Source organism: Mustela erminea, chromosome 6 (genome assembly GCF_009829155.1).
Source record: "Mustela erminea isolate mMusErm1 chromosome 6, mMusErm1.Pri, whole genome shotgun sequence".
Classification (NCBI taxonomy): domain Eukaryota; kingdom Metazoa; phylum Chordata; class Mammalia; order Carnivora; family Mustelidae; genus Mustela; species Mustela erminea.
In genome coordinates this window covers 8,548,152-8,564,744 of record NC_045619.1, presented here as the reverse complement: position 1 = coordinate 8,564,744, position 16,593 = coordinate 8,548,152, and the positions used below count along the sequence as shown (strand labels likewise).

Below are 16,593 nucleotides of genomic sequence, written 5' to 3'. Positions count from 1 at the left end.
ATTATAGTGACATTATTATACCAAGATGCCATGCCTCCTGTTTTATTCACTTTGTTCATTTTCTATTAGGTATCATTTTATCAGGGAGCTAGGTGTGTTAGTTTTACACATCTTTTGGAGGAAGAAAAAACAAACAAACAACTGTTCTCCAAGACCCTCAAGGGTCAACACAAAGGGAAGCTATAACTGTCCCAGAAGAAAGGTGGCTAAAATTTTCAGAACTTTGCCCCAGCTCCTGGTTTAAAATGATCCCCTGCCAAACCTCTACTCTTTCTTGGCGCGCTGCATGCATTTCTTTTACCTTGGTCTTTTCCAGCTTCATCAATGTGTTGAAAATCTTTTAGTGTTTGAAGGTTACAGAACCCCTCTCTGCAATGCTGAATAACTTTCTTTGATCCGTTCTTGATGAGATAATCCATCAGCGTAAGGGATTTATATACATGGCGCCAGTTCTTCCCATGATCATTGAGTCTCTGCCATAGCATATTCATGATCTCTGACAGAGAAATTGTATTGAAAGTCAGGTCACTGATATCTAACATTAGAGAACTAGAAGGACCCCAAGGGTCATTAGAAGTTGCTTCTCTGACTTTTATTTCAGCATCTGAGTAATTTTTCACGAAGTTCTTCACTTGCCTCCTGAATGCCATAGGTAAGACAAGTTTGAAGGTGAGATGGGGGTGAGAGCAATGGAATAGGAGTTATGACAATTGGTTTATAAAACTCTTGAGAGGTAATTGGTCCCCAGTTCTGCTGCTCCCAAATACAAATGATTAATCTCCATTTTGATGAGACATCAATTTCCTGCAAAGCAAAGCACAAAAAAATATGTACATTAAATGCTTTTTGAAATGTCTATAAAAGACCAAGTCAGTCTGAAAAATCTAGGTTTACTTAGAAATCAGCCCCTCACTTACATCAGCCAGAATTGAGGCACCATCTAAATTTTCCTAGCATCAATATGGGAAAATCTCTCATAAGGGATTGGTCTATATTACTTAAAGAAATATACAGGGTCTTTCTAGTCCTAAAAATTTCTGCAGAAGATAGCATTCGGCCTCTTTGGCCAGGAATAAGACAATTTTAAAACATTATAGGACAGTGGGCAAGTTAGGAAAAGAAAATGGGACTTGTAGTCTGACATTCCCTGCTTAAGATTTGTCGTTATGTATAAAAATGGTATGTCTTGGGGTGCCTGGGTGGCTCAGTGGGTTAAAGCGTCTGCCTTCTGCTCAGGTCATGGTCTCAGGGTCCTGGGATAGAGCTCTGCTCTGCAGGGAGCCTGCTTCCTCCTCTCTCTCTGCCTGCCTCTCTGCCTACTTGTGATCTCTGTATGTCAAATAAATAAATAAAATCCTTTTTTAAAAAATTGTATGTCCTAAAGATAATTAGGATGGTAACAACTGAGTTGGGATCACCATGTGACCCTATGGCTGTATTCTTCTTAGAACTACAGGTCACTAGAATCGGATCTAAATACGTTCTGCTTTCTTGTTAACCTGGAAGTAGAGAGGGTTGTCAACTATTAACACAAGTACTTGCACCACAGGGAACCCCACATCTAACTCATGGTACCCTCGATGAGTATTTTAGTACTGGTAAGGTTAATAAGGTTCAAGGAAAAGGATAAATTACTTACTTTACTGGGCCTTAGAAAAGGAACTGTGCGTTTAGGAGTAAATGATGTCAGTAGTATGATTCAAATCGGATAAAAATTTCCCTAAAAACTGGAGTGATCAGCATGTATCTGTCACATTCCAAAACAAGTACACACAAAGAGAGGCCCATTTAGGTTGATACAAAATACATTAAAACCTAAGGAGGTCTGCAGCAGCCAAACCTTAAATGAAGCTTATGAGTGATCAATTCACAGTTCACATGAAACCATTCCCTACCTTCTTTTTCGCTGTTTCGCATTAAGGTGGGTTAGTTAGTTTGCAATCTCCCTGGTGATTCACCCCTGATGGTCACCAAGATAGTATACTAAATTGATTTCAAGCCCTGCCAAGCATCCAGACCCAATGAAACCTTGATGATCTATAATCAGATTTTACTAGAGAAACCGCATGCACAGAAAAGAAAGACATTAAAATCATAACAAATTTGTCTTGTTTTCAGTTTTGTTTCTCTGCCTTGACCTTCACAGCTCCTAGCTCGGGTCTGATTAATTACTGTGTATGTATTTAAGAAGACAAATTTTCAGAAGCAAACTATATGAGCTATCTTTTTTTTTTTCCAAAAAATAAGAGAAAGGGTAATTAACCTTTTTTTTTTTTGGTAAAAGTATAACACATCCTCAAATAAGTAAGATGGAAAATGTGTCAGTTTAATTAACATTTCTCAGAAAGAGACTATCGTCAACCCTAGGAAAAAAAAGGGAAGTTGTGTGTTTTCACAATTTTGATTTTCTCTTTTGTTTGCATTTCAAACACAGACATTTTTATCTGACTCATTCCTGCAGTGAAAACCAGACTTGTAATGTGTTTCAATAAGCCATTAAGATTTTCAGTCGTGAGTGTTTTCTTTCTCTACTGTCCTTTTTTCCCTTTCAGCAAGCTCACGCGATGCAGAGACGCACTGTGACATTGGCTTAGAGAAACAAATATTGATCTGTTTCCTCACAAGTCTATTAAAAAAAAAATCTGTTAGAATCTTTACCTGCTGGAATTGAGCAACAGTCATTAAAACACTATTGTCTTTTTCTTTTTTGGCAATACTATATTTTGGAGAGACAAAAATTCTAATTTTTAGGTTTTCCTATATTCTCTATCTTGCATTTTAAAAATGTTTTCTTAAATGAAACTTCTGCCCCAGGAAATTATCCAATAATAGGCTTCAATCCAATAGAGTAGTTTAAAATGGATGTGCGTAGTATCATACTGAAATTAAATACCCAACCATTAAAAAAAATTAAATTCCCAACCATTTAAAATTCCCATTTTAGTTTAAATTCCCAACCATTTAAAAAAAAAAAAAACCCACAAAGCAAAAAGTCTGGCTGAGTGAATTAATACCATTTACTAATGCATAGTGCTTTGTGACATGACCATAGAATATGTAAGACACATTCCACTATTGTTATCTTTTCAGATTAACAAGGAGTTCAGTTGGTGTTAGTGGTAAATTATACGTTAGTCTTCTGTGTTTTAGACACCTGACTACATGCAAATGTTCAGTTTTCTCATACCACTAGAAACTTGAGATTGTAATTACAGTGATGGGACATCTAAGACAAAAGTGGTGCCCAAGAGGGTAATTTTCACACCTGAATCTTGGTTGTCTGGCTACCCAAATCCATAGAATATTTAGAAACGGAGGCAAGTTAAGATATTCCATGTTGCCAGTCTGGGTCTCCTACTCTGAGAGGCCTTCAGTAAGCACATTAGCTACTCAGATCTTCCCAATACGTTCTTTCTGCACCTGATTTATTTTCTTCATGGCACGTACCATGATCTGTACCTGTGTATTTGTTATTTGCTTTCTTCACCACCAAACCAAAAACTCCATGACAGCAGGGACCATGACCATCTTATTTACAAAGCAGTATAATCCTATTGCTTAATAGGTACCTAGAACATGGTAGGTACTCAAGAAACAGGTGCTGAGTGAACGCCCAAATGACTGACAGATTCTGCTTGGGATAAACTTGCATTGATTCAACAGCTTTGGATCAAAACCATGACATTTTAAAATTATATTCCAACCTTGTAGTTGTCAAGTAAAATTCTAGAGTTTAAATATTTTCAGTTCAATCAACAAATATTTCTTGAGTATCTACCGTTTGTATGCCTTTATGTATGATATAAGCAATTTAAAACATGATTCCGACACTCAAAAACCAGTGTTTGAGGGACGCCTGGGTGGCTCAGTTGGTTAAGCAGCTGCCTTCGGCTCAGGTCATGATCCCAGCATCCTGGGATCGAGTCCCACATCGGGCTCCTTGCTCCGCAGGGAGCCTGCTTCTCCCTCTGACTCTGCCTGCCACTCTGTCTGCCTGTGCTCGCTTGCGCTCGCTCTCTCTCTGACAAATAAATAAATAAAATCTTTAAAAAAAAAAAAAACACCAGTGTTTGATTAAGGAGCTTAAATAATTCTCCCTTAAATAATTTAATTCTCCCTTAAATAATTCCCAAATAAACACATGATGAGGTAGAAAAAGTCTCTTGGTTTCCTTTTCAGACTTATTTCCATGTTTTGGCAAAGGCCGTTTCTTCCCCCCAGCTTTAACTGTAACAGGAAATCATTTAAGTTATCAAATGGCATTGTGGAATTCAAACTCAAGGTTTTTTTTCAGACTTTTGAAGGGTCACACCGTGTCTGTATCATGTTACGTGATACCCACAGTAAGGTGTGGGGCCGCTCTGAACAAGCAAACACATTAACGTGACCACAGCAAAAGCTTATAAATATCTGGAACAAATAAAGACAAAATGCCTCATTTCAATTCAGGTCTTGCTGCCAAATGAGTTGGGGGGAAAACTGGTCTTCAAAATTCTTTGGATATCAGAATTGAAATAAGGAACTGAGGAGCTGAACTGACTTTACCCAAAGACCTAGGACAATAATAGCGGCATCTAAGAGGCTGAGTGTGAGGCATCTGGAAAGATGCATTTAGGGGTAGAGAGCAGCTTTCCTCTTTGTACAGTTTCTGCCTGTAGACTTAGGTTTACTCAGGAGAAAATAAGCTCTGGCCAAGATTGTTGTGGGAGAATGATTATAGAGAATACCATGGCATTAGGAGGTGTTACTGTTTGGATGGGAAGATTACTGCAAGAGGCAGAGAATTCAACTTTTTGGAGCCCTCCCGTGTGTTCATTAATTCATTCCACTATTAGTTCTCTAGAGTTCACCATGTGGCAGACTCCATTCTACAAAAAGGAAAAACAGGTACACAAGACACAATCCCCATCCTCTGGAATAAAGGGCTACTCTCTTTCGAATGCTCATAATGTGCTTACGCCTAGGCATTCACCTACCTCATCTCATTACTTTAATTAGGATTCCAAAGGCATGGACTTGAGGTCCTGCTCTGCCCTTTCCTAATTCAGGCTCAACGACTTCACTGAGCCTCAGCTCCCTCACCTGCACCATAAAGAATAATCACCCCATAGAAAGAACAGCTGAGAGGAAGAAATGAGATGCTTGAGAAAGAATTTTGAACATGAAGGGTGAAGACTCAGAGAATCAACTTCCTGCAGACAGCGTCTCCTTGGTCTCCATTTCTTCAGAACGACCACCGTGTACAAGGCAGGCTCCATGCCAGGTCCAGAGCCACACAGATGAGCCCGACTATGGACTCCCCTCAGAAAGCACAGAGTTTACTTGGAGCGGAAGCCTGGGCCACACAGAAGCTTCTAGAAGGAGGGAGTGTGACACAATGGCGTCACACAATGGGGACCTTCCCTCACGCAGGCCGTAGTGACCTTGGTGCCCACACGGAGTCAGCGACGCCACCGCCTGAGACAAGAGGCGGAGACCCCACCCTTCCACGCCCGTCTGAAGCCCCCAAACAGGAATCTACTACCTGAGGGGAAAGTCCTGCCACAGCGTCGCGAACTTTTCCCGCTCAAATTCAAGCCCCTCGTTCCTAGGCTGATCGCCTTCTGCAGCCGGGCCCAAGCGCCCACGCCCTCCCCACTTCCGCTTCCTCACTTCCGGGCCCTCACTTCCGGCCTCTCTGGGGTCAGGTGTCCGACTCCTAGGGCATCTAGCGAGGGGGACGCGAGGAGTTAAAATGACCGAGGTTCTTTTGTGGGGAGGGGCGGATATCAAGAGCAATGAAGGCACGTGTCTTCGTTTAACAGTCGCTGGGGCTGTGATGCTGCCCTCAAGCTCCTTTCAAAGAAAAATTTTACAGTTTGTGTTACTAATGTATTTTGACGAGACGGTGCCCGCCGCTGATCTCCACCTCAGACGACAAAGAAGGTAATGGTCGTTTGCTAGGGCCGAAAAGAGTAGTGTGTGTGTGATGGGCAGTGATGGAGTGTCTCCAGGGAGGGCCTCGCGTACCCCTGATGGGTCGTTGTTGAACGTTGTTGAAATATTTAACTGATCTTCAGTGAGCACCCCCTCTGTCCCAAGCATCCCACCGAGCTGTAAGGACCCAGAGATAAAGCATGAGTTTACAGGCTAGTGGAGGTGACAGGCACCGTCACGGAAGACTGTGACAAGATATGTATCTTGTAATAAGAGAGGAGAGAGCATCTAATTCTGCCAAGGAGTATTTAAGGGCAGGTTTCAGAGAAGACTTTACATCTGTGTCTTAAAGAATGACAGGGAGTTCACTGCATAGACAAAGTGGAGGAGGCCATTAAAGGCTAAGGACACATCATGTGTAAAGGCTTGAAAGCTGAGAGAGCCTATTATCTTGGTAAAACTACAAGTACTGTAGTTACTATGGCTGTCTCAAAAGCTATTAGTGGAACAGCAGAGGGAGAGGAAGTGGCAGAGGAAATTCAGATCATGAAACACCTTGTCCATGCTGCTAGGTGACTTTATCTGGTAGGCATTATAAATATAATCAAACCCATGTTTTAAAAGCACGTGGCTGGCTGTGTGGACTATGTCACTATTCCACCAGGGTGGAGGGAAAAGACTTAGACAATAGAAAAACTCTTCGTGGATGAAAGTAACATTTGTTTTTAGCTCCTACGACTTCAATCATAATAATTATTATAATAGATATCATGATCAATACTGACGTGTAGTTAGGTAATTATGATATAAAATGGTGGAAGATATGAAAGAAGTTGGTGTGTTTGAAATACTACCTAACTGACTATCATATAGTGTAGTGGGCATGGTAGCCAGAGGGAAACTAAAAAGGGTGGCCTGGAAACAGATTGTTCAGGACCTTGAATGCCACGCTAAGGTGTTATTCTATAAAATAGTGAAGGACAAACAACAAGTATTTTGTTTATATAGTGAGTTATAATTTATAAAGATTTTTTTGAGTCATAGCTTATGTAAATTTCAAAGGAACTCTGAAAAGTAGGTATAATTATTCCATTTTACAAATGAGGAAGCTGATTTGGGGGAACATGCATTCATTCTACATTATTGAGCACCTGCTAAGTGCCAGGCACTATGCTGAGCTATGGGAATACAAAGAAGTAATAGTCTAATTAAAAAGACAAAAATAAATTAGCAATTATAATAATACTTTGGGAGTAAAAAGAGGATTTGCCTAAATCTACATAATTAGAGAAGTCTTCCTGGAAGAGGTGAACTTGGGCTGAGTTTGAAGGAACAAATAGGTTACATGAATTGCTCAGAAACATTCAACTAGCAAGCGATTTAGCTAGAACTTGACCCAAATTTGCAGTGTCCAGTTCCGTGCCCTTTCCTCTACCCTAAGGACTATTTTTGGTTCCTAATCTTGAACTCCACCAATGTTCTTTTTTTTTTTTTTAAGTATTTTATTTTTAAGTACTCTCTACGTCCAATGTGGGGCTCAAACTCACAACTCCAAGATCAAGAGCTGCACGTTCCACCAACTGAGCCATCCAGGCTCCCCTCCGTTGACATTCTCAGTCACAAATCATAACCTGTTACATTTTTAAAACATTGGAGATCCATTTTTTTCCTTTTTAAACCCATTCATTTCCTCCTTTTAGAATGAACCTTTGGGTGTTTCTGAAAGGATGTTGACTAGGCTCAGCAAAACTGTAAAGTGTTACCTACCTAGTGGAATTAACTTCGTTAAAGTAACATGTGAAAGGTCTTTCTTCTCTGCTTTCTTCCATTTGGGGGCACCATAATTTAGTTGCACTCTCTAAATACAGGCATGGTTTTATACTAATAACTTGGTGTGTTTTTTTTTTTTTCCCGTGAACTCAGAGTTTGATTAAAGTGAACAGAGTTTTCTTCACTTGGTTTCCAGGAAACCATTGCTCCTTCTCATCTCCTTGGCTGGTTTCTTCCATTTCTCTGACCTCTCTACTTTGAAGGGGTCTGTTCTCTATCAGTATTCATTCCCTGGGTGGTTTCATCCAGTTTCATTACTTTAAATAACCTTTTCTCTCAACAGCTCTCAAGTTTTTATCTCTAGCCCTAAACTCTCCTGACCTCCAGACTCATCTCTATCTTGACATCCCCAGTGGTATGGCTCATAGAAATCTCAAACTTAATACGCCGCAAACCAAGCTTCTGATCTTTCAAGCTTGTTCCTCTGTCTCAGTAAGGACACATCCTTGCTTCTGATTTCTCAGGCCATGAGCTTTGTAGTCATCGTTGGTGCCACTCTTTGGCTCTCAGACTTCACATCATATAATCAGCTCACCTTTAACGCGGGGTGGCCACCAATGCAGTTGGTAGGTGATAAATGGTTTATTGATCCCACATTCTAATTCATGAAAAAATAATAATATTTATGCTTCTAGACTCTCTGGTCACCCCATATATTCAGAATGTAGTCATTTCCCACCACCTCCACTTTCCACCACCTGTCCGAAGGTATGCCTTCTCTTGGCAGGACTACTGCAGTAGCCTTCTAATGTCTCCCTGCCTCTACCCTTGCTCCCTTACAATTTAATCTCAATACAGTAATGAGAGCTTTCTAAAACCTAAACCCAAATTAGACCATGTTCAGAATCTTCCATTGACTCTCATCTTAACTCAATGAAATTGAAGACCTTGCCATGGCCAACAAGGCCCTATGTGTTCCAGGCTCTCCTCCCTCTCTGACCTCCATCATGACGCCCCCCCCCCCTTACTCATTGCATCAAGCTTACTTCCACCATAAGGCTTTGTACTTGCTGGCCCCTATACCTCCCTACTCTTTCCCCAGAGAGCCATCAAGCTGGCTGCCTCACTTTGTTCTGGACTTAGCTCAAATGTCCTTTGATTTCCCAATAAAATTGCCACCCTCCACCTGGGCTACACTTTCTCTAACTCTTTCCTCATTTTATGATTCTCTGTAGTAGCACAACTATCTGACATACGTAATTATTTCCCTCTCTTCCAGAAGATAAGATCCAGGAGGGCAAGGACTATATTTTGTTCACTGTTCTATTCCCAGCCCCTTAGGACAGGCCTAACAGACTAGGTATTCAAACAGTATTTACTGAATGAATGAATGAAACAAGAATGTCTGAATCTGTTCTATTGAATGAAAAGTACACATTACCATAAAGGTAAATTAAACATAATTATGTACAAGAGGTTCTGATATTAGCAATGACCCCTCAAATAGAATTGCTGAAAAATTGCAAATGAGTATGGTTTTAGAAGAAAATTCTCAAGAATAAATAAAAAAATAAAAGAAAAGTCTCTAGTATGAGTAAGTCCACTTTTCACAGATTCTTGAATCCTCGCAATTTTGCTGATATTTTCTGAGTGTCCCGTGACTGTGAGGACTGAACTAATGGCATTCTCATATTAGAGTCTATTCTTAGGTTCTGCCTCTGCACTTGTTCAATGACAAAGCATCCGTGAAATAAACCACTAGAGTGGCCTCGCTGCCCTCTCCGTATGCTCTGTAACACGTCTGTAGATCATTACTTGCTGCCGAAATAACTTCTCTTTGAGATTTTCCTGTATTGCATTTCTGCCCCACACTTGAAAGGGTAGGGGTTCTATTCTGCTCCCTAGGGGGATAGTACCCTGTGGAAAAGTAGCTTCCTCATTAGGGTGCAAGCTGAGAACTCTACGATTCTTGCTCTAGAACACTGTTTATGTTTTCTCCTTTCTTCACACTCTCCAGCTGTGAGCATTTCGGACCTCGCTGATCAACCACTTCAATACCACTGACTTGGGATTTGCTCCATGGCTAGATGATTTCAGTGTCTGACAACTAGCTATGAAGCTGCTGGGTATCATGATATTGGGTCCAGGAATGCCCTTAGATCATGAAGACTGAAGAACACTGAGGCCCACATTAAGATGTTTATTGTTGTAAAGTCAGGGACATGCTGTTGCCTTTAAAATTCTATCTTTATAGCATGTGGAAATAGTGAGGAACTTGTTCAGACACAACTCAGGTTTAAGAAAATTGAACAAAATTACATTAACAGAAAGAAAATTCTATATTAAGGAGTTAAGAATAGCAAATTCTTTCCTTTAACTCATTCAATAAATATTGAGCCCCTACCGTGACCAAAGTACTCTGATGATTTCAAACCACATTATTCTTTTCTATTTCAATGAAAGTGTTGAGCAGTTATTACCAAGGAGAAATCCACCCCCCCAAAGGAAATTTTGAACAAGATTTAGGTATTAAAGGGGTGAAAAGATCTAAAAGAAAGAAAGAAAGAAAAGATATCATCTCACCATATAGAATAAGTTTACATTTTAGAACTCCAAACTGAGTCTTCTATGATACCTTCCTTCTTAGCCTTCAAGGAATTAATGCTGGGAACATCTATCTCATGAGACAGTATTTCCCTTTCTTTTGGGCTTAAATTCTTACTGGAACCACTTAGCAGGTGGCAGTGTCGCTTATGTCGTGCAAAAGATACATCGTTGGCAATCCATTTCTAGTAAGAGCAAAGAGAGGAAAAGGCCTTCGCAAGTTACACTTGGCATGGGACCCTAAAGGGAAGGAGGGCTCTCACAAATTTGAAGGTAAGAACTAAGGAGGTTGGCAATGACAAAAATCTTAGGTCAGTGAAAAATCTTTAAATCCCGGAAATCCTTTAGCTCGACCAACTCAGAAGAAAGGAAAGTCCCCAAGATCTAAGGAACCAGTCCCCGCTCTTGCCTGACTGGCAAACCTGGGGTTAGAAATCATCCTGGTTCAGAGATTTTCTTCTTTTGTTTTTTGTTAAGAGTCATGTTATGGACTAAGAGTAATATGGGCTGAGTACACTAAGAAAGCATCTTCTCTGGGATTTTACTCTGTGCGTGATCCCAGGGTGGTATTAAATAAGTTCCTTGAAGAAGTCCTAAATTTTTCTCTGGAATCTTGGATGTACTGGGAGAAAATGAGAGTTTTCCTTCAGAGCAGCAGCCTATTGATGAATCGTCTCCAGGATTTGAAATTTTCCTATGTGAACAGAATCGTTCAGAGGGAAATTGTTAAAATTGAAACCAAGCATATAGAAGCAAAAGTGCTTCAGAGAACCTCCTGCATTTTAGTTCAACTCTGGCAGCAAGAAAACAAAACCACATAATGTAAGGCTCACACCCAACTCTCTGAAGCCCTGTTTCTGCTAGTTCCTGTGTGGTTTGCCTACAGACTGCAGGGCTGGCTGGGGGCAGTTTGGAGGAGGGAGTAAGAAGTAAGGCAGGAGGAGGCACTATTAATGGATCTGCAAACTTGTACTCTGTTTTAGTGTGGTCCTTGGAAGACAGCACAACGTGGATCTGTACTCTGAAATGCAGTAATTTTGATGTTTGACTTTGTCTTCCTTTTTGGAAGAGAAGATACTATTAACTCAGTGTCAAAGCCAAGATATAGACTCGATCTCTTCAAAAGGTATGTCATTAGACAACATCGGGCCATATACTCTATAGAGATCTTGAACGGTTTTATAATTTGCAGAATGTTCTTTATGAGTCAAATCTAATTAAAATGAATCCCATGGGTTCTTGAAATATTGCTACTCATATGTTGGTCCATCCGCGAAGGTCTTTAAATCTTTTGCTGTAACAATGCTTGTGGGGATGGGATTCGACTTCCAGCAAAGGAACTTGTTCCTTACCCAGCACAGCACACAAAATTCTCCACTAATTGGCTTCTGAGCCATCCCAGGGGGAGACTTTAGACCCATTACAGAGGTAAAATCCCACCTCTCCATAGTCAGCCTTGAAACCCAGAGGGTGGGGATGAAGGTCTGGGCAACAATGAATGAATATTGGCACTGGGGGGCCAGGATTGCTTACATCTCTACTTTCTTAGAAATTCTCTTAGAATTTACCTTTACAAAGAACACCACTTTGAACTTCTTTACAAAAAGAGAAGTTTCTGTTGAAATAGATTTTGAGAGAGTATTGTTTATTTTTGTCTCTTTATTAATAATTAGCGCCATATCCCCAAGATGGTGTCCAGTTCAGGAGTTGAGTCTGAAGACAGCTCCTCCTTTGTGCTCTTTGCCCCAAACACTCTTGAATATGAGGGTTGAGGATACCACCAAGGACTCCACTAGCTTAAATATACTGTGTTTATATGACTGGAATGAGGCCTGGTTAATAAGGTGTACGTAACTTAGCCTGTGCATTACTGAAAATACTCATCCCCAGATAAATTAAGAGGGAAATGTTTAGGATCTAAAAATCTGATGAAAAAGATTGCATGTGCTCATGTTATGTCATCTGAGCGTAGGAAATCTCAGGCTGAAGTATCTTTTGTTCTATACAGCTGCATTTATCATAGACTGCTAAGTTCCTTAGTGGGGTCTCCCTTTTTTCTTTCTTATTTTTTGTTTCAGAAGGAACATTTAGTATAAGTAGATACTGCTTGAACAACCCAGTATTATTTATAAAACTTCATGTTTGTAATATAATTTTAAGGCAAACCTCTTTACAAAAGCATCCACTATTAAATAGCACTGTGTAAATACAGAACCATCAAAGGGCATTTAAATTTCAAGTTTTAAAAATCATGATTTGTACTCCTTTTGATTTGTTTTTCTGTAAAGAGAGAAGGCCTGTATCATTGAATAAAACTATCTTTTTAGACTGGACTTGGAGTGTCTTCCATAGAGGAAACTGTAAGCTTTTTTCCCTTAAATTGTAATAGGTTTTATTTTTTTTTAATGACTTTACTGAAGCAGAGGGGAGGGATGCTATTGATTTGCTCAATATCGATCTGAGTAATATCCCTATTGCTAACATGATATTCGAGTATCTTCCGCATCTTACACCCTGATGAAAATCTCTTTTATTCTTTTATTTCAATTGTTTATTTTCTACTTCACAGGGATACTATGAGAATAAATGAGCTCATATAGATATATGAAGTGCCTTAGGAAAAAGACACTATGAAAATGCAAAATTGTATCGTTATTAAATATTTCTTTGAATCTTTATCATTTTCTTTCTACTTTTATACAAAATATATCTCACTTACTACCTGAAGCCATCTGGAAGATGCCTTCATGGAAGAGTGAAAGTGATCCCCAATTCCCATATATTTATTGATTCTCAGAGAATAATGCCCACTGGTGTTGGTGCCTTGTGGCACTCACGCCTTAACTTAAGCAGAACTTGCCTCTTTCCCTGAACCAAAAAAGTCCACAATTGTTCAAAAATGTGTCATTGAGTGTGAGTCCATCAGGAATTCTTAAATAAGTAACGGGTCGCTGCTGGTTTAGTCCTAGGGCCAGATTCTTTATTTTCATGCTCTCCTAAGACAAATTCAAAATGTGTCAAGAATCTTTGTGATCTGTTATTTGAATCAAAAGATAAAGTTGATCGGCTCCCATCTTGTCCATCTCAAGATTTGCTAAAGCGTGTATTGATCTGGAAAGGAAGAACACAGCCTCATGTGTTCGTTCGTTCTTTCTTCTTTCCTTTCTTTTTTTCCTGGGATCTTAAAATTCTCAGGAACAAAATAAATTTAACAAATAAGCACTTATAAACATTTATTGAGCTTTCGTTATGTAACAGGCCCTGTATTAGGCCCTAAGCACTCTTCAGCATTGCTATTCGGTTTCAGTAAGGTTGGGCCAGTAAAAATTCAGTAAGTGATTTTTAGAAATTTCTTTTTAGATATGTATTCACAGATAATCATTATAGAGAACTAAAAGAAACTATTACTAAGTACATGAAGATAAAAATTTCATATGCTCTCCAAAGAAGATGTAAGACATTCATGAAGAAAGTGAAGAAAATGTCCAAACAAAAAAAAGCTGAAATATTAGTACAATGAATACCTCTATACTCACCTGCTAGGTTCATGAACCTTTATGTTTCTGCCATATTTGTTCCATCTTTGTGTATTTCTTTCTGAACTACTTGTAAGTTACAGACAAAGTGACACTTTGTTCCTAAATGATTGGGTACACATCTAAGAATGGGGGCATTCTCCTACAGAACCATAACAATATCATTATACCTAAGAAGACAGACAGTGATTCTTTAGCATGATCTAATATTTAGACCATATCTAAACTTCACCACCTGACCTCCAAAGCTGTCTATACCTTTAAAGAAAAAAAAGTAGGGTCTAATTTTTATAAAGAAAAACACATTTTTACATTTGGGCTTTATGTCTTTTTATTGTCATTGGATTTTTTTTTTATTTTTTAAAGATTTTATTTATTGATTTGACATACAGAGATCACAAGTAGGCAGAGAGGCGGGCAGAGAGTAAAGGAGGGAAAGCAGGCTCCCCATGGAGCAGAGAGCCCGATGTGGGGCTCGATCCCAGGACCCTGAGATCATGACCTGAGCCGAAAGCAGAGGCTTAACCCACTGAGCCACCCAGGCACCCCTGTCATTGGATTTTTTAAAGGGTTAGGCCAGTTATCTTGAAGGATGTCCCATGTTCTGGATTTGTTGTTGCCTCATGGTGTCATTTAATTTGCTCGTCTACCCCCTGTATTTCCTATAAATGCCCACGTCTGGCCTTCGCATTGATTAGATTTCGACTGAATGTCTTTTATAAGGTGCTCCATATCGCATCTCATCAGGAAGCACAAAATGCCAGGTTGTCGCTCTATTTGTGACTCTTGGTTTGATCGTGGCTCGCGGTAGTGCTCTCACTCCGGGGAGCTCTCATTGTAAAAGTACTTTTTCCGCTTTTGCAGTTAACAAGTTCTCCGAGGGGGTGACGCTTCGACACTGGTAGTATCTTACTTCCCAACAAATGTCACCTAATGGCTTTAGGTGATAATCCTTGCCAAAATCGACTGCTCCACTGGGGATCATATACATTTTTAATGCACTTTGAAGAAGGATTAGACATACAAATTCATCATTTTGAGCAGCAATAGCAGATATTATTGAGTGTATAAATTCAGGCAATAATTCTAACAACAATAATAAGTAACATTTATTGAGTGCTTGCTATGGGTTTGAGGCCAGTCCTCCAGCTACTAACTGGCCCAGATGGGACAAGTTAGTCTTTCTGTGCCTTAGTTTCTTAAGCTACAAAAACGAGGGTAATAATGGTACCTATCTTATCGTATTGTTTTAGAGACTCAATAGAGTTGACCCTTGAACAACATGAGTTTGTTTGTGCACATCCACCTACACTCAGATTTTTTCCTATAAATACAGTGCAGTACTGTAAGTATATCTTCCTTATGATTTTCTCTTTAAAAAATATTTATTTATTTGAGGGGCACCTGGGTGGCTCAGTGGGTTAAAGCCTCTGCCTTCGGCTCGGGTCATGATCCCAGGGTCGTGGGATCAAGCCCCGAATCGGGCTCTCTGCTCAGCAGGGAGCCTGCTTCCCCTCTCTCTCTCTGCCTGCCTCTCTGCCTACTTGTGATCTCTGTCTATCAAATAAATAAATAAAATCTTTAAAAATTTTTATTTATTTGAGAGAGAGAATGCGAGCAAGCCTGAAAGGGGGAAGGTCAGAGGGAGAAGCAGGCTCTCCTCTGAGCAGGGAGTCCACTGTGGGTCTCTATCCCAGGACCCTGGGATCATGACCTGAACTGAAGGCAGACATCTAACCAACTAAGCCACCCAGATGCCCCTTTCCTTATGACTCTCTTTTTTTTTTAAGATTTTTATTTATTTATTTGACGCACAGAGATCGCTAGTAGGCAGAGAGGCAGGCAGAGAGAGAGGAGGAAGCAGGCTCCCTGCTGAGCAGAGAGCCCGATGCGGGGCTCGATCCCACGACCCTGAGATCATGACCTGAGCCAAAGGCAGAGGCTTAACCCACTGAGCCACCCAGGCGCCCCTCCTTGTGATTTCCTTAATAATATTTTCTTCCCTCTAGCTTATTTCATTGTAAGAAGACAGTGTACAATACACAGAATATGCAAAAGTGGTGTTAATCGAGTGTTCATGTTATTGGTAAGGCTTCTGGTCCACAGTTGTCTACTGGTAGTTAAGTTTGGGGACAGTCAAAAGTCACACACAGATTTTCGACTGAACAGGAGGTAGGGGTGGAGGGCAGTGGCCCAACCCGCACCTTATTCAAGGTGCAACTGTAATTTATACATGTAAAGTCCCTAAAATGGTGTCTGTTAGTGTTGCTTGCCCAGCATGGGTCTATTCCTTTATAGGTATGAACTCATTTGCTTTTCATAAAGACCCAAAGAAGTAAGGGCTATGTTATCCTTCTTTTGCAAGTGAGGAAGCACAGGTGCAGAGAGGGTAAGAAACTGACACAAGGTCACTTAATTAGTATGTGGTAGAGTCCGGATTTGAACCCAGGAAGTCTGACTGCAGAATGTTCTTTCCGAAGACTGGAATCTGTAAGGAACCTGTGAGGAGAGATGACAGAAATGGAACTGAATGGGAAGCAGTAACGGGACCTCACGCCACCACCACCCAGGTTTTAAGTTACTCTAAGTTATTGAAAGTCTGGGACTGTTGCAACCAAAGCAGATTTTAGGTTTTATTCATCGGAATGATAGCACTACATTAAGCACAGATGAGTGCACTTACCAGATTTATATAGCTTAAGGCTCTGTATGAGGAACTTTAAACAAAAGATATCACTGGGACCTGAAAAATACAGAACTATGAAGG

The 16,593-nt window shown here is 40.1% G+C and overlaps 2 protein-coding genes across 6 annotated transcripts in view; one reads left to right on the top strand and one right to left on the bottom strand.

Annotated features, from left to right (window-relative positions):
• The window catches only part of ENTHD1 (ENTH domain containing 1), a 106,812-nt gene extending 101,189 nt beyond the window's left edge, over positions 1 to 5,623 (bottom strand). For 4 of the 5 annotated variants that reach the window (XR_004286601.1, XR_004286602.1, XM_032346206.1 and 1 more), the window contains exons 1-2: positions 5,525 to 5,623; positions 302 to 804 (exon numbers count right to left, since the gene is read on the bottom strand). Coding sequence is in view for 3 of the 5 variants with exons in the window: in XM_032346206.1 (XP_032202097.1) it covers positions 302 to 650 (349 nt within the window). In the remaining 2 variants the exon portion in view is untranslated. Of the gene's footprint in view, positions 1 to 301; positions 805 to 4,976; positions 5,337 to 5,524 lie in introns of those variants that run through there. The other variant, XM_032346207.1, reaches the window with a different exon arrangement.
• A 5,470-nt stretch (positions 5,624 to 11,093) lies between these two features.
• Positions 11,094 to 16,593, top strand: part of GRAP2 (GRB2 related adaptor protein 2) — a 60,677-nt gene continuing 55,177 nt past the window's right edge. Inside the window, exons 1-2 of the mRNA XM_032346210.1 lie at positions 11,094 to 11,112; positions 11,274 to 11,416. The gene's annotated coding sequence lies outside the window, so the exon portion shown is untranslated. The remainder of the gene's footprint in view (positions 11,113 to 11,273; positions 11,417 to 16,593) is intronic.